The sequence below is a fragment of the Mustela lutreola genome, chromosome 2 (assembly GCF_030435805.1).
Source record: "Mustela lutreola isolate mMusLut2 chromosome 2, mMusLut2.pri, whole genome shotgun sequence".
Classification (NCBI taxonomy): domain Eukaryota; kingdom Metazoa; phylum Chordata; class Mammalia; order Carnivora; family Mustelidae; genus Mustela; species Mustela lutreola.
The window spans coordinates 91,507,824-91,525,029 of record NC_081291.1 but is presented as its reverse complement, the minus strand read 5'-3'; the positions used below and the strand labels follow the sequence as shown (position 1 = coordinate 91,525,029).

General features: G+C 46.1%; 1 protein-coding gene across 2 annotated transcripts in view; it reads right to left on the bottom strand.

Annotated features, from left to right (window-relative positions):
* Positions 1 to 17,206, bottom strand: part of COLQ (collagen like tail subunit of asymmetric acetylcholinesterase) — a 56,347-nt gene that overhangs the window by 7,771 nt on the left and 31,370 nt on the right. For both annotated transcript variants that reach the window (XM_059162573.1, XM_059162572.1), the window contains exons 6-12: positions 15,469 to 15,531; positions 14,004 to 14,066; positions 13,485 to 13,511; positions 12,808 to 12,852; positions 12,576 to 12,611; positions 9,543 to 9,623; positions 4,609 to 4,714 (exon numbers count right to left, since the gene is read on the bottom strand). In XM_059162573.1, coding sequence (XP_059018556.1) covers positions 4,609 to 4,714; positions 9,543 to 9,623; positions 12,576 to 12,611; positions 12,808 to 12,852; positions 13,485 to 13,511; positions 14,004 to 14,066; positions 15,469 to 15,531 — 421 coding nt within the window. The remainder of the gene's footprint in view (positions 1 to 4,608; positions 4,715 to 9,542; positions 9,624 to 12,575; positions 12,612 to 12,807; positions 12,853 to 13,484; positions 13,512 to 14,003; positions 14,067 to 15,468; positions 15,532 to 17,206) is intronic.

Here is a 17,206-nt window from a genome sequence, read left to right as displayed (position 1 = left end):
CACCCTGACTTTTAAAGACCCTAATGCCCAGGCCAGAGCCTAGACCGATTCCATCAAGAATGCTGAGAATAGAATCCAGGCATCTTTGCTTTTAAAAGCTCTCAAGCTGATACCAACATACACTGAGGTTGAGAACTGCTGGTCTAAGGAAACAGTCTTTGCACAAGCCATTCCCCCACTAGATTGTTCTCTCTTCACCCTCTATGCCCCCCTCTCCAGGTACCTCCCTACTTGCTCCTGACCTGGGTTCCAACATCACTTCCTCAGGGAAGGCTTCCGAATGCTCACACTCAGGCACGTTCACCTTGGATACAATTTCATAGCTCCCCACGCCTCTTCTTCACAGCATTTCTGTTTGTGACTTTTGTACCTTGTGAGATTATGTGATGAAGGGCAATCTCCCCCAGTAGAATGTAAGATCCACAAGTGCAAGGTTGGTGCCCATGTTCATTTACCACAACTGAACATGCAGGAGGGGCAGTATACATGTTTGATGACTGCCTCAATAATGAATGTAGACTAACTGGTCTTCAGAAAAGGCTAAAAATCACCGTCAGGTTGGCTGGAAAGGGCTAGAGCAAGAGCCATCCAACAGGAAGAGAGGAAAGAGAGGGAACCCCTGGAGATGGAGAAAGGCAGTATGCCTCCTCCTGGGAAAGTAAGGGGGAGTCTGGAGACCAGGCAGTCATTGCCTTTCAAGTTGTACAACTTCCAGGCCACCCAACAACAGGCGACACAGATGACAAATCCCGGAAGGGCAGAAAATAAAATGACCCCAGGGGAGAGGTCTGGTCAGGCTCCAAGGAAGCAGCTTCAGCTAGAGGAAGAGACCCCAATGGGAATACTCTCCCCACAACCCTGACCATTCCAGAACAGATAGGTCCAAGACAGAGCAATGCCAGCAAGGGGGGAAGGGAGTCGTGCCAACATTTTATCCCAGGTTATGGTAGTTTGTTTGAAAAAGAAATATGCATCCACTGCTGCAGGAGGAGCTCAGCACAGCCCGGAGAGACAGAGACCCCACCAGCCCAGGAATACTCTGGGTAGTCGTCACGTGGGGAAACCAAAGTGGGGATTTCTAGAACGCAGAGGATGTGAGAGTAGCACTGGAGCAGGCTCTGGGACCCCAACCGCTCCTCTAGATCCGTGGCCTCAGAGCGATTCAGGAATTCATCCCATTATCCAGCTAGTAAGTGGGGATGCTGAAATGTGAATTTCAACTTAATGCTATGCCATTCAAGAGACAAACGTCCAAGAATATCCATGCCTGCAGGAAGCTGGCAATTCCCAGGTACCACAATGATTCACTTAGACTCTGTCTGGGTGCTGGAAGGTCAGCCAAATTTGTAATTTAGTTATTGCAAATTACATCCTAGACACATTTTGTGTCTAAATTCCCTCCCCTGCCTCCCAGCATCTCTTTCTCTATAACTTGGGTACTAAAGAGCTCCCGCCCTCTCCACCAGCCCCAGCACTGGCCTGCCCCCCAGCACTGGGCACCAGAACCAGAGCCAGCCTCCCAACAGGACAACAGGATGGGGCAGGGTGCCTGCTTCCTGCCACCACTGCAGTTTTCCTGCAGCTTCCTTTCAGCTGTTGGAGGGCATCTGTCACCTCTGCCTGCTGGTTTCCTGCCAGGAGGCACCGAAGGGCATGACGACTCAAGCTTCCCCAGCCTGGCCTCTCAGAGTGGGCTGAGTGGGCCTGGCTGATCCATCATCCCTTGTAGCCAGAGGCCCCGGCTCTCCAACATTTCCCTGAGAACCTCCCATCACCGTGGGCTGTGCAGTGGGAGTGGGCCTGAGATGGGAAATCTGGGAGAAAGAGGAGGCACCACAGAAACATCTCCACATCACCTCCAGGTCCCACTCTGCCTCTGCAGAGCCACATGGCTGGATGGAAAGGTTTCAGGCCCAGGAGCCACAGACTGACTCTAGGCCACCAGTCACCTCTGTGACCTTGAGAAAGTCCCTCTTCTCTGAGGTTCGAAGTTCTTTTCTAGAAAGGGAGGTTTGGATAAGACCAGGGTTGTTTGACCTGTGGTCCACAGAGCCCAAGCATATCCCAAGATGGATTTGGGGCAGGGGTTCTAGAACTCTGTGAAGCAATGTACGGAATCTTGGATATAGATAGATTTTTCTCCTGAGCGGGCTTGGGAATTTTATCAGCCTTCAAAGGTAGTCTCAGGAATCACTTTTGCAGCCTGAACCCGTTCTTGATAATAATCCAACTGGCCACGCTTAGGAAAGTTCTTTTAAATTCTGCCTTCCTCTTCTTTCCCTACCCCAAAAAGCAGGATTATTGCCCCATTTTCTTCAGTCCCTTCACTGAGAGGATCCCCAGAAAGGGAGTGACTCAAAAGAAGGCACGGGAAGGGGACAGGAGTAAGAAATGGGCTGCATCTGGCTTGACTGCCATGCAGTAATGTGGGGAGACAGACTGAGAACCCAAGTGGCTGTGTCCGTAGGCTGTCCCTCCCGCCTGCTCGGGACTGTGGTGATGCAAAGCTGCTTTGCCACAGAAGTGGCCTCAAGGACCTGCCATCCAGCAGGAAGATGAAACTCCTCAGTTTTGTGAGCTGCTCAATACCCCAAGGGCCAAGAGAGCACCTTCCAAAGACAAAACTCAGTCTTCACACCACATTCGCAGTCCCTGGGCCTGGCAGCTCATGATCACGGGGTTTGAGGGGAACATGACATGTGCCAGAACTGAGGAGGACGAGGATAGTAATGGACACTTGAACAACACGGGCTTGAACTGCACAGGTCTATTTACACACAGAGTTTTTATAGTACAGCCCCGTGGTTGCATTTTCTCTTCCTTATGATTTTCCTCCTAACATTTTTTCCCTTCAGCTTACTTTCGTGTAAGAGTACAGTATATGACATATAGAACTGACAAAGTATGCGTTAATTGACTCTTTGATATCCATAAGGTTCCCAGTCAACAGAAGACTATATTATTCGTTACGTTTTGGGGGAGTTACAAGTTATACATGGATTTTCAACTGACTGGGATCAGTGCCCCTAAACTCCACGTTATTCAAGGGTCAACTGTAGTTGGAAGGACCCTCATAAGCATCATCCAGTCAATTCACAGAAACAGATTACGTGGCATGGACACATGGGCCGGGGGCATCTCCACCTGTTTCCCCTAAGGGAATAGAAACAGGTGTGCTAAGACACTTTATTGTTATACCAATTGATGTTTGTTTTTCCACTACTTTTTCCTCTCCTGATTTCAGAGAGGTAGCAAGACTTTGTGTGTTCATGCCCTTGGTGAAAACAGATATGATGTGAAGATTGTGCCTTTCTGCCCTCTGTTCTCAGAAGAGAAAAGCTCCTAAATGGGGTAGCAGTATAGGAGGAGTGTGACAAGCGAGGGGGCTGGAGGGTGGAAGGGGGGAGATCACCCCAGACATGGAGTGACAGGGACCCCAGACATGGAGTGATGGGGACCCCCTGCGTCCTGGAGAAGAGGTAAGTTCTCAGAAGGAATGGCTGTGGGACCAGTCTTGGAAATGTTCTGACAGCCAAGCATGGCATGAAGATGGCTGCCACCAGGCCCCCTTGGACCACATGCCCTTGGAGAGCAGGCATTTCAGAGGTGAACAGGGCAGATTAAAGGCTGGAGGGAAAATCTCTGAGGTTTTGTCTGCCATATTCCCCAGACTCTTTGCCCAACTCTTTTTTTGGCAGCTGAAGGAGTGTAGAGAACCCCAATAATGCCTGAGATTGCATTTTCCCGGCAACCCAGTAGGTTAGAATCTCAGAGCCAGCTTTAAATTGGTTTAAAGGACCTAACAAGTTACGACATTTCTTGACCATCCCATGACAGGGCTGTGAATATATTCCTATAAACACAGGAAGGAAAAGTGAAATGTAGAATTTTAAAATGACTTTGTTTTCTTAAGAAAAAAAAAAAGGTAATAAAAATTGCTTGGATTCCTTTTATACAACAGAGGACAAAGGACCCTATGGAGTGAACAGTTTTCTCAGGCCCAGTGATGCTGTGTTTATACAGACAATGTGCCATGAATGGTCGTATGTGGAGCTGATGAAGGCACAAACTAAATAAAGGGTTTAGCTCATCAAATTAAACAAGGCAAACAAGGTAGCAGTGCTTCTATGCCCTCCTCAATGGTAGACTTTGATTTCTTTTTATGATTTCTTTGTGTGTTTAGAATAAACTAACAAGTACTCTTTGATAAAACTACATAAGATAGAAGCTCTGCCACACCACCTTTACTTCTAGGTTTAAGAGAACTGCTTGGAGTTGTGAAAGGTTTTTCTAGAAAAAGAAATTAGTTGATGAAATACGTGCCAGTTATTTTTCACATGAAGTATAAATGACATCACCAGTGTCAACATGGCTCCCTCTGCTTTCTCCTCTATTAGTTCTCTACAATAGAATCAGGATGGTATTTACCTCTCTTGTGTTGAAGTAGAAAGAGTCAAACTGGAGAAATTTTGAATATATTAAAGTGCCTCTAGTAGTTTCTAATTCAAAACACTAGACAGACCTCTGCAGGCATCTCCTTGTGCCCTCTCTGGGGAGGCTGGCCAGGAGGGCGACACTGTAGATCACATGAAGCAGAGTAGCTCTTACCTGCGGATGGGGGGCCCGGGGGGCCTGGGGGACCTGGACGGCCAGGTTGACCAGAAGGCCCAGGCTTGCCTGGTGGGCCCATTACTCCACTATCTCCCTTCTGCCCCTGACAGAGAGAAAGGCAGAGCCTGTTATGATAACATGACATGGCAAACTTCCTTCCCCATTTATGCCTAAATCAGGGACCACCTTGCACTTTGGAGCAGGAGCCCAGGGCAGGATGCTCCTAAGGCCTTGACCATCAAGCTCCTAAAAAGCTCAGGGCAGGGGCACTTGACTGACTCAGTCAGTAGAGTATAGGACTCTTGATCTCAGGGTCATGAGTTCAAAGCCCTATGTACGTTGGCTGTGGAGCCTATTTAAAAAAAAAAAAAAAAAAGAGCTCAGGGCAAGTGACATTTGAGATTGTGATGGTTACAAGTTTACAGACATTACTTCTTGCTATCTCCGGGAAACACATGGCACATGCCTACTGAAAGGAACCAATCCAACCCTCTCCCCTCACCAGACAGAGGAGGAAACAGAGGCTCAGGAAAGAGCAGAGATTCAAACAAGACACCTAGCACTGAGGCAACAGACTTGTTGCCTAGGACTCAGGCCTCTGCTTCCTTATCAAGACCCTTTCTATTTTACCACAAGAGCCGTTTCCATCAAATGAGTGGCTCCCACTTGTTCTCAGGATAAAGACCCAGATCCTTATTTCAGCCTACAAAGTGCTGCATGGCTGGCCTTTCCAGTCTTCTGGTGTTTTTGGTCTTCAAGAGCACAACTTGCCTTTTACTTTGCTCCTCCCTACCCAAACTCCCTTTCCACACCTCTGCCTGGTTAACTCCCTCCCCGCCATTAGCTCTCAGGTAGAGTGTCACTGCAGCACAGCCTTCTGGACCTTGCTAGGCTCTGCCAGACCAAGTGAGTTCTCTTTGTCACAGGTTCTCAGAACTTGGCCCCCTTCCTCCCTGGCCTTTACCCAAATCAGAAACACACCTGTGGTCCTTTCATCGATGTCTCTGTCTGAGACATAGGCTCCCTGTTGGCCAGAATTTGTCTTGTTCCCCAGACTAAATGGAGGAAGAGGAAGATGCCGACAACACAGAGGGGAAGTAGTTCTGCTGAGCTGGAAGTCAGGAGACCTGGGTTTTCATGTTGCCCATGAGACCCTGGGTCATGCAAGTCATTGTTTTGTGGCTCAGTTTTCTCATCTATAAAATGGGGCCATTACATTAAACACACATATTTGTTGTGAGAGTAATAAAGCTCCTAGAGGTGAAAAAGTAGTTTGTGCAGAAGCAAGGGCTGGGGGGCAGGGAGTGTCAAGCTATGATTGATAGCAACTGGCTTGGTTTCATCTTTTTCACGTGGTTGGAAAAGATCTGATTTCTAAAAGAGAGCCATACCTGGAGCTGTAGCATCCACACAGGATGTCTACCTTGTTGCCTGTTCTGAAAGGCTCAAGAGCAAAGCTTTCCTCCTTAGGGCTGCTCTGAGGAATGACCCCAGAAACCAAGGTCTGTAGGTTCTCCCCCAGACAATTTGCTAATTGTCTGCTCTTGCGCTGGGCCCAAACAGGACAGTGATTAAAGCACGACATCTTTGACCTGGATCCCCTTTCGACACTTGTGCCTGGGCAGGCCTGCCCATGTAATGAAACATAATCTTCCCCAAGTCTGGGAAGCAGGGGGGCAGGGCACTCCTTTCCAATCACAGCAGTGATGCATGACCTGCCGCTTTGTCAACGTGGCTCTGCGGTCTCTCCTGGCAATGTCCAAGGGGTTCTGAAATTCTTATTTATTTATGTATGTATGCATTTATTTATTTTTAGGAGTTCTAAAATTTTTAATACGGGACCTGTGACATCAGAGTTTATTTCCAATTCCATCCTGATGGAGGGAGCTCGTGGTAACTAAGATGGGTCCCAGAATAGCAAAGGAGGTCACATCATCTTAATATAGCCACAGTTAAGGCTTGTTTTTCTAAAAACTGCATCAGCTGACTAGAGTACAGGAAGTGCCTCAGTTCGAAGGAGCTGGAAGCACTCCTTGATTCTGACACCAAACAATGATGGAATATTCTGTGTATCAGAATAAGCCATGTCCCTATCAGCGGGACTCACCGAGCAGTGCTTTCCAGGAAAGGCATTCTTTTTTATTCCTTTCCTATCACAAAGCTTGGTGATGCCTCTCAAGGAAATTGTTCTTATGAATATTATTATAAATCTTCAGTGAAGATTTATAATAAGAGTGGAGAGCCATTTTCCCAAGCCAGTTGAAGGCAAGTACTGAAGCATGAAGGTGAGGAGAGATATGTGGGGAAAAGCAGTTCTCAGCGCTCCAAGTTCAAATACTGCCTTTGAAGCTTGCTTGTCTGAGGGGGTCACTCTACTGCCCTGACCTCAGTTTCCTCATGGATAGACCAAAGGAAGTGGATTAGATGGTCTCTAAAATCCTTCTGGATCTGAAATTACAATCTCCTGAAGTCCCTGCTGGATCTCTGATTCCAGGAGTTGGATAGACTTATGATAACCTCCAGAAACTCTTAGTACCACTGGCCCAGCAACATCCCATGTAAAAGACTCTGTGGTAGGAAACTAATTCATGATTTAAAAAAATAAAGGATCATGGCAGTCTACCAAGGTTAACAGTTAAAGTCTCTGCTGACTAGACAGCAGAGAGGGTTCGGAGCATGCTCAGCTTGTTTATAACATCCTGTAGGAAGGAGGAACCAATTTCTCTCAGCTCCTACCCATGGTCCTGGGGTAGTTTTAAGATTGTTCCAATTGAAATATTTCAGGAAATAACCTTCTTGGCTCAAGCCCTCACCAGGAAAAGACAAACACTGTCCAAGAAAAGCACCAAAAGGATAGACACCAGCAGGCTTCTTGAAACCCAAGCTGTGAAATCAGCAGTAGGGAAGAAAAAGATTTTTCCTTTTTTTCTCCTTTTCCTGAGCCAAGATTTTAGGGAACTGTGGCATCACTGTGAAGTTATGGACAAAACATCCATTTAAAACTTTGAAAAACTGTACTGGACTACTGCAACTCCAGAAGTTACAGTGGACTTTGTATTATCCAGGTTGGAGCCTGTGTAATTCCCAAGTTCACTTGGAAAAGACCAGAATTGGTTTCATACTGTTACCATTGTTTTGGACCCTGGCCACATATTAGAATCACGTGGAGGGGGCGCCTGGGTGGCTCAGTCGGTTAAGTGTCTGCCTTCAGCTCAGGTCATGATTCGAGGGTCCTGGGATCAAGCCCCATGTTAGGCTCCCTGCTCAGTGGGGAGTCTGCTTCTCCTTCTGCCTCTGCCCCTCCTCCAGTTCACACTCACTCTCTCTCTCAAATAAATAAAATCTTCAAAAAAACCCAAACAAACCCAAAAAGAATCATGTGGAGAGCTTTAAAAAATAGCCAGCCATGCTGAAGCCCCATGCCAGGTCAAATATATCAAATGCTCTGGGAAGCAGGGCCTAGGCACTGGGGATGATGAGAGGCAAACTTGGAACTACAACCGTTGCACCCAAGGCAGAAAACCTATATCTAATCTGTCCCCAGCTTATTATTCTAGATGCTTCTAGATGAGAACCACCGATCTAGCCTAAGGAAAGAATGAAAACATAAGAATGGAGAAAGGTTTGCACCCCAAAGATGTTCATCTCTCAGCATTATATATAATTTGGTCAGGCCTCTCTTGTCCAAGCAATCTACTGCTTACTCATTTACAAAATGGGATGCAGACATTTTAAAAAGATGTTTAAAAATGCTTCATGAGGGGTGCCTGGGTGGTTCAGTTGGTTGAGTGTCTGACTTTTGGTTTTGGCTTGGGTCTTGGTCTCATGATTATGGGATTGAGCCCTGTATCAGGCTCTGTGCTCAGCGGGGAGTCTGCTTGGGATTCTCTTCCTCTCTCGCCCCCTTTGCCTCTCTCCCTGCTCGTGCATGTGTGCTCTCTCTATCAAATAAAAAAAATAAATCATTAAAAAAACTCTTAATGGATATGTAGAGTAATGAGCAAATGTGTGTATGCTGTGACTTTAAGTTACAGTTTTAGGATACAACAGTTATGTATTGGATATAAAAGACACAAACAACTAGAACGTTCACAAAGAAATAACACTGGAAGGAAGTACACGCAAATGGTTATGTCTGAGTGTTAGGCCTTTAGATGACTTCCCTCCTATTTTCTGAATTTTTCAAGTTTTCTGTGTTGATCATATATGACATTTATAATGGGAAAAGAAGTAAAAAGTTTACGAATTGAACCCAAAAAGTAAAGGAACGCCTGTCCATTAGAGAAAAGATGAGAAGTTTCTCTGAGGCACTGAGTACAGCTCTAAAGCCAGCTAAGGCAAATGTACCTTCATCTTCCCTCTTCTTATCCCATGACATGGTTTGACACCGACGCCTGCTGACCAGGGGGAGTTCAGAATGAACAACTCCCCTAAGCCCTTAGTAGCACCCATAAAAAGAGTGGAGTCACTTACAAATTGGGGGTCTGATTCGGGAAAAGCCACTGTATTGCTGAGACCCAGAAAACCCTTCAATCAGCAAAGAGATATTTGGGCTGTTCTCCAAAACTCCATTTGTGTCTGGGACACTGAGGCAAAAAGCAAGTTTTCTGGATGAACAACCAGATCTGGCTTCTACTCCCAGTTGCTTTGGTTAAGACAGACCCATTCTTATGAACCAAGGATCCACTCTTGCTTCTGGCCTTGGACACAGTTTGAATGGGGTGTTCGCTTCCAACTGCTTCAACCCTCGGTTAGCCTAGAGAAACAGGAGTTGCTGGAATTGGTGTTCTTTCTGCCCACCAGTCTCGAGGACACTGGGCACTATGACTATGGAATATCTATGATGGGCTCCACCTGTCTGTCTCTCTATACCACCCACTACTGTCAGGAGGGTCTGACTTCAGGGGCGTGGTAAGCACTAGGAGCCTTACCGGCTTTCCTCGTTTTCCTGGTCTTCCCCTGGGTCCTCTGGGTCCTGTAATCCCAGGCTCACCCTTTGGACCCATTTCACCCTGGAAAGAAGAAAGAGAAGCAAGAGAGGAATTAGGCATGGGGGCAGGCGCATCTCTGCAGGTCCATCTAATCATTGGTCATGAGGGCAGTGCACTCGCTCATTCTAGACCTCTTCCAACTGGCCAATGTGGGAGATTGGGAAAGTGATGAGGTCATGTGAAAGGTAGATAGGTTTTTCAAGGAAGTGGAAGGAAAGGAGGAGGTTACCCTGGGTGGGTTATTTATTATCTGCAAGAGACAAGCTCCTGGGTAGCACACATTTTGGTGTGCCAAGTCACCATCCTAAACGGCCAAAGTAGGACATTCCCGCATGTCAGCCACATGTGTGCCTGTGACATGGCACACTGCCAGGGAAAAATGCTTTTTCTTTTAGTGGAAATTGTGTGTTGTATTTTGTTTCGTTTATTGCACGAATTCCAATCAATGAGTTTTTGAATGACTGGACACAGTTTTGACAAATGTCATCTTTGGAAATATTCTGCTCAGGTAATGACCTTTATTTAGGGTTATAAATTTCCCTACTCTTCTGTAGAAACCGGTTTGGTTCCAGCTCACTTTCATTTGAGTTAGATGAAAACTGTGGGGAAAAATGTTCCAGACATATATTCACATGCTCAATGTAATGATTGTAAAAGGCAGGAAAAGCAATGTCAACAGTCCTCTTAATTGAAAAGCCCTACTCTGAGCTATCAGAACCAAAAGCACCAATTGTAGAATTTCATAGTTTCAGGCCAACTTTTGTCAAACCCATTTCTCCATCACAGTTTCTCTCCTTCCCTGTGTTCTTCTAGGATTCCAGGGCCACCCGCTGTTTCTTTGGGTCAGGGACACCACAGAGCATCATTCCTGCCTCCAGTTATCCCTCTAGAGCCCAGAATGTACCACCAGCAAGTTAAGTGTAGAAGAGCAACTATGAAAGTTTCTGTTAGTCAGCAGCTAGTGTCCATGAAAAGCTACCCCAAGTACTCAGAGAGAACAATAAGCATCCAGAAGGCTCTCCACATGGAAGTCAGAGGAAGTAGAAGACAGTGCACACTAATACAGAGTAAGGATGAAGCATAAACTCTGAAATTATGTCACTTGGCCAATGTAACAAATTGTTCCTACCCAAGCCACTAACATCTTGCCACACCAAGAACTGTTCTTAAACCTGTGGTTTCTTTCCAGCCTGTCATGTCCTCCATCATCTAGGCAGTGAGAGAGTGAGAGAATCCAAGATAACATGGATTCTATGTTGTACAATTTTCCTCAGCTGTTTAGAGGGGGCCATGGGGTATTTTGTCTGGCTTGGAGAAAACAGCCACATAAACGGTATAAGTGGTTTTGTTTTCATTTTTTGTTTTTTTTTTAAAGATTTTATTTATTTATTTGACAGACAGAGGTCACAAGTATGCAGAGAGGCAGGCAGAGAGAGAGGGAGAAGAGAGGAAGCAGGCTCCTCGCTGAGCAGAGAGCCCGAAGAGGGGCTTGATCCCGGGACCCTGAGATCATGACCTGAGCTGAAGACAGAGGTTTTAACCCCCTGAGCCACCCAGGCGCTCCTCATTTTTTGTTTCTTTATAAAGATTGGCAGAAGGAAGTGTGGCCCCTCTCTTCATCAACTGTAAGCAGCCAGTAAGTTCTTGATCTAATTTCTAAGACCTAATTATCGTTATCATATCATCTTTGTCTTAAAACAGCCTGCTATGAAAGGGAAAGAGAACTCTAGATGGCAAATCTAGTAAACGGTACAGAGGCCAAAGATGTTGTCATCCTTAATTCCACAGTAATTTATTATTCTTTGATGTTCACTCTTGCACTGAATGAAAACCTAACCTAAATATTTTTTAATCAAATTATTTTTTCCCTTTTAATGTTTCCTTTAATTCACTTATGCAATTCTTTATTTTTAACCCAATATTCCAGCTAGGGAATAACAAGAACAGAGTTTTTGACAGCTTACAACAGTGATAAATAGTAATAAGAGATGACTGAAATTATTAAATATGCTCTCCTGGCTGGAGGTCAGATAAAAATTGTTTATTTGAGTTTGGAAAAGAAAACTTTAAGGTAAACTTGGAGAAACCACTAGGATTCTAAGAAAGCATGCATTTGCATGTTTGAAGAATACTATGCTCTGGGGCTTAGGAAAAATGACACCCACCCAGGTCAATGGCTTTCAGCGTGAGGAACCACCATTACAACGTTAGATAGAGGAGTTTTCAGTGGCCAGTTAGGTATGCTCTCACGCTCTCTCTTTATCCTGACACCTCCTCTCACCAACCCCCCATTCTTCCCCAGGCCCTAACTCTACATAGAAGAAATCTGCCAGTCCATTGCCACTTTCATAATTTTTGTCATATCGGGATACCACTCTATTGTTTGTTGCTAGATATTTTTTCTTTAAGTCAACTGAATGAACTCCATTTTTAGCAAGCCTTGTTCCCCGCAAGATATCCATGAAATTCCACTAAATACTTAACTGTTTAAATAAAAAGATTAACCATCAAATGAAAAAAACTTTTGCTGTCACCCAGCTAAAATAACTGTGCATTGCCCTCAAAGAAGGTCTGAGTTGACTGCCACCAGCAATGGTCATAGGCCAAAGATGCTTGTGCCTCATGCTGGGACCCTTGACTATAGCGGCTCAGATCTGATCCCTCTGCCATGATGCCTTCTGCTTCTGAACATTACCATGGCCCTCTGACAGTCAGGAAGGCATAGAAAACCCTCTCTACCCGGATGGTGGGTCTTCTCCCTCCCACTGTACTGGAGGGTGGTCTCAGACCATACTGGCACTCTCTCTCATTGATGTGCACGGCAACTTGCTCCGCTTCCAAACCAGAACCTTCCATGGCAAAATCCACTTTCTCTCTGGACAGAGAGGCAGAGCTCTTTGTGTAGTGTGTAGAAAGTCTGATTTATTTATTTATTTTTTTTACCACGGCCCATTTTTACTTGTAAGTACTTACTTTCTGCCCCAGCATTCCAGGAAATCCTGGGAAACCCTGTGAAGAGAGCAACACACAGAGTGACTCTCTCTGAGAGAGGGCCCGAGAGAGCTGTGGAAGAGTGTGGTTGGCCATTTTCAAGATAAGAGCCCAGTCAGTCAGTCACTCAGTCAGCTAGCCAGCCAGTAAGCTGGACAGCCCACAAGGGGCTACGACTTCTTTGTAGTTTATCATTCCGTGCAAAGGCCATTACCTTTTCTCCTTTGGGGCCCAAGTCACCTCTTTCACCTCTGGATCCCTAGGAGGAAACCACAGAGAGCCAGAGTTAATACGTGGGAGGGAAAATTGGAGCATTTCACAGTGAAAGCTCCCTAAGCCAACACCCTCATTTTACAGGCTAAGAAGTAGGCTCAGAGTTTAGGTGACTTGCCCAAGGAAGGAACGTTTTGTGATCTTCCTTTTATTTATACCACAAAGACCTTTTGCTTTAATAAAAGACAACTCACAGAAAATTCGTGTCCCAGATCCTCTCTCATCTTGTAGGAAATTGGTCCCCAGGTTCTGGCTGGGTTTTTTAATTTGGTTTGGTTTGGTTTGGTTTGGTTTGGTTTGGTTTTTGGCAGATGAGAAGTTGTGTGTTGGAAGCTTAAAGACACATGTCAGCCATCATCCTCCAGTATCCCTCAAGCAAGCAATGTTCCCTCTCCACCAGGAACAACCTTCAACGGCTCTTCTGCCCTACTTCCACTGGAGCTCTTCCCTTGCCCACACGCCCTGCCTCAGGAGACCCCTCCCTGCTGTGGGAATATCTAGGAAAGTCACTATAGTCAGTAACTTAAGAGAAACCTGGGCCTGTCCTCTGCTCATCATTGGCCCTAGAGCCAATAGCCCAGGCCAGGTTCTGGGAAGCCATCAGAGACAAACACTAACCTTTTCCCCTCTGGATCCAGGGTAGCCCTAAAAGAAAGCAAAAGGTGCATTTAGGATCCACTCTATAGGACCTTTCGGTTTGATGCAAGAGTAGAAGGAATCCCTGAATGTGATGGTGAGGTGTGTCCCCACCTCGTGCTGCAAGTTTTTAGTGGGGGTTCTAACAGTAAACACAAAGATGTCCCTGAGTGTTATGTTTCTCCCAGGCCTAAAAAGAACATTGTTTTTCTTACTCACAAAAGCCTGAACAAGGTTTCCACCTGCTTTGTTGTTTCAGGAGCTTGACTATCCCTGCTCAGGAGAACAGTAGGAAAGACATCTCTATGCCTCGTGTCCCAGGGATGCTGTCCCCGAAAGGGCTGGTAAAGGCAAGCAATCTGGCGCTGGGCTTTCCAATATCTCTGATGTTTCCCACACCTGGGACGGCAGCCCTACCCAGTCCTCATCTTTGTGGAGAGCAGCTATTCCAGAACCTTAGAGAGAAGACCTGGGAATGTCCACCTGGACTAACACACTGACCTTGGAGCCCATTGGTCCTCTTGACCCTGGCAAACCCATCATACCCAGGTCACCTTTTTCACCCTGTGAAGAAGAAGGGGAAAAGGACCTACAGTGACTTTTACTGGAGAATCATGGGCAGGATTAGGATGGAACAAGAGCCCTCAGGGCTGGCTGGTGAATCTGAGGACCCCACATCCTCCCCTGTTCACTCCCAAGGGTTCAAGGCTGAGCTTCATCCTGGTATTTGAGATTAAACATAAAATGAAATTGCCCCAGGGAGAGCAGATCTCCAAACTAAATGCTAAAATGCTATAAATGCTCCCTCTGTTCTGAGTGGCTTGTGAGAGGGTGGGGAGAGAGCTTGGGGGCACTTGGGCCTCATAGGACCAAGTGTCAGCACCCCCGAAAACTTCACCGGCTTTGTTCTTTGCAGACAGACGGCCTTTCAGGCATTTCCATGTACTTTCACTCTAGGTTTGCAGCCAAATAGAGAGAACATCAGCCTCTGAGCTTGCATTACTGAGGCAGGGACTAAGACTCATGGGTAGGCTCTGAACCGTCTGTGCTAAAAATTCCGTACCAGGGCTAAAAAGTAGAAATATAAGAGACTTAAACTTAATTTAGAATTTTTTTAGAAGTCACATTAAAACAGGTGAAGTGAACTTCAATAACATTTTGTTTGATCTTGTTATCATTTCAAGCATATAATCACTATAAAATTAACAAGGTATTTTACATTCTGTTTTTCATAATAAATATTTGAAATCTGTTGTGTATTTTACATTTAAATCACATCTCAGTTCAGGCATTATTTTTTCATCCAAAATACTTGATCTTTATTAAGATTTCCTTGGGACTTTTCCTAAGAGGGCCGGGAACACAGTTTTCTATTCCCATAATAAATATAGCTGGTAAGTGAATCAGAGCCTATAGATATTCACCTGCCCATCCCTGATTTCTACAGGTCAAGTCTGCACCCAACAGTCTGTGACCAAAGTGAGAAGAATATAAACAAAGGCACGAATGTGGATGTGTCAGCTTCCCATAATCTGTCTGAAGAATGGGATTTCATTGGCATTAGGCAATCTCTGTCTAAATGTAGGACTCTAGTTTTTTTTCAGCAGGTCAGTGCCCATCCTTTAACCCCCAGTCTCCTGCCAACAGCTTTCCAGACACAAGCCCCTCTTGTGAACATCTCAGGGAAACCAAAGAACTGCATGCTAACTCTGAGGACAAAAGAGAACCAGGGCCCCTCTGAGAGAGTGGAGCAGCCCCTCATTTCCACCCCCAACAGGCACAGAGCTATTGGATAGACCAAGATCTTGCAGTCCAAGTATTTGGGAACCTCTGAGCAGTGCTCATCTTCTATTCTCCTTCCTCCAAAGGAAATGAGTTTCACTATGTGCCAAAGGCCAAGAAGGCTGATATTTTCCTTCCCTCGTGTTCTGATACCACATGAGCCCCAAGACTGTACCCAACTTACCCTGGGTCCTTCAGGGCCGACTGGCCCAGGCATGCCAGGAACACCCGGGGAGCCGGGTCTACCCTTCAAAAGTGAACAACAAAAGTCAGGACGACTGGGTTTGTTTCCCTCCTTCCAGGAAATGAGATTTGTTTGGTGGGCTCAAAGGGAACTGTGGGGTCCCTAAACATGGCCTCTGGGTTCCTCATCCCCACCCTCCAAAGACTGATAGCCTCAGAAGTTGTGTCACATAGATGTAAGTTCAAGTTCTCGGTATCACATTATGTCAACACAGAAGATCTTATTCTATCCAAGAAATGGAAGGTGGCGGTGGTGGTGGGGGGGGGGAACGAAGGTGGTAGAGAAGGGATTCTAAACTTCTTGGCTTTTTGATCTTTATCACTCCACCCACCCAAACGTTCCTTGCATTGCAATAGGTTCTTCCCAAGGATCCAGTGTAGAATGGGATAGGATTTTGTTTGGGGTGCACTGGCAGATGCTGTTGGTACTCCCCCAAAAGCTTTTCCCCTTGCTCACTGTGTCCATTCCCCCAGGACTCTCTGCCTTGCTGCCACAAGTCATGCCTGCAACCTGCAACTGCGGAATTTGCCCATGGGCAATTTGGGATCCCCAGCAATTTATGAACCTGTTCTCCCTGCAGCCAAAAGCCCAACTCCCTTATCTCAAGGCAGGACAAGCTCTGTGGTGCAGTTCACACTCCAGAGCTGCCCTAGGAATGAGGCTGAAGGTGGACTTCTTGTGACACCGTGCCCAGGCTGGGCTTCTTCCCCTGCACCACTCAACTGCCCTTCCCCTCAGGATCCACCCGAGAGAGCGCCCATAAGTCATTCACTTGCACACGTGACCTCCACCTCTGCTTCTAGGGAAACCAGCCTCAGCCAGAAGCTATGGAAGAGCTAGCCTCACAAGAGAAAGAGGGAGCAGGGACTTGGGGTCCATCTCAACCTCTGCACTCACTGGCTAATTTCACAGCTAGCCTAGCCAGACACGTGGAAGGCTCAACCCCTAAACCAGAGATCACAAATGCTGGCATGTGTACTGATTTCTCCTCTTGACGTCCATGTTCATGGCAGATGTCGCTGATCTATCAGGGTCCTCATTAGTTCTAAGTATGGAGACCATTCCAGAATCCTTTGCAGCCCAGCACTTCAGATATCCCCTATGCCTACCCTGGAGCTATGAGTTGAGCCCTGGGGGAATGAAATTTTGCTTTGCAAAGGTCTGTTTGAGGCTTTTGTTGATAGTGAAACCATTGGAGTAAAACATTCAACCAGAAAAATAGTAATTTGTGATTAGAATTATAAGCATCTTTTCTGGCCAAAGTCTTGCTCCTCCTGCTATCTCCAAGACCCACAGGTTCAGTGCCAGCATCCACTGACCACAGGGAATGGCTGCTGGTTTACTTTTTCCTGACATGAATGAGAATCTTGATGACATGTGTTTGCTTCACTCAGAGTACCTGTGACCTTAAGTGACTCCCATTTATTTCAGCTGGGCCGAAAGGCGAAAGACATTTGTTTCTGTTTTGCACTTTGTTCCAGTGTAACTAAATAGACAGTGAGAGTCATTTTGTACCACTGCTTGGGGTGGAGGGTTTCTCTAATGGATGGCAGGATGAAATGGTCTGAGGTTGGGGGAAATTTGGCCAGACTTGGCAGCCCCTGGGAGAAGTCCAAATGTCTGGTAGTAGCAGGCTCAAGCTCCTAGCAAAAGAACAGGCCGAAAGAGCCCACTGCCA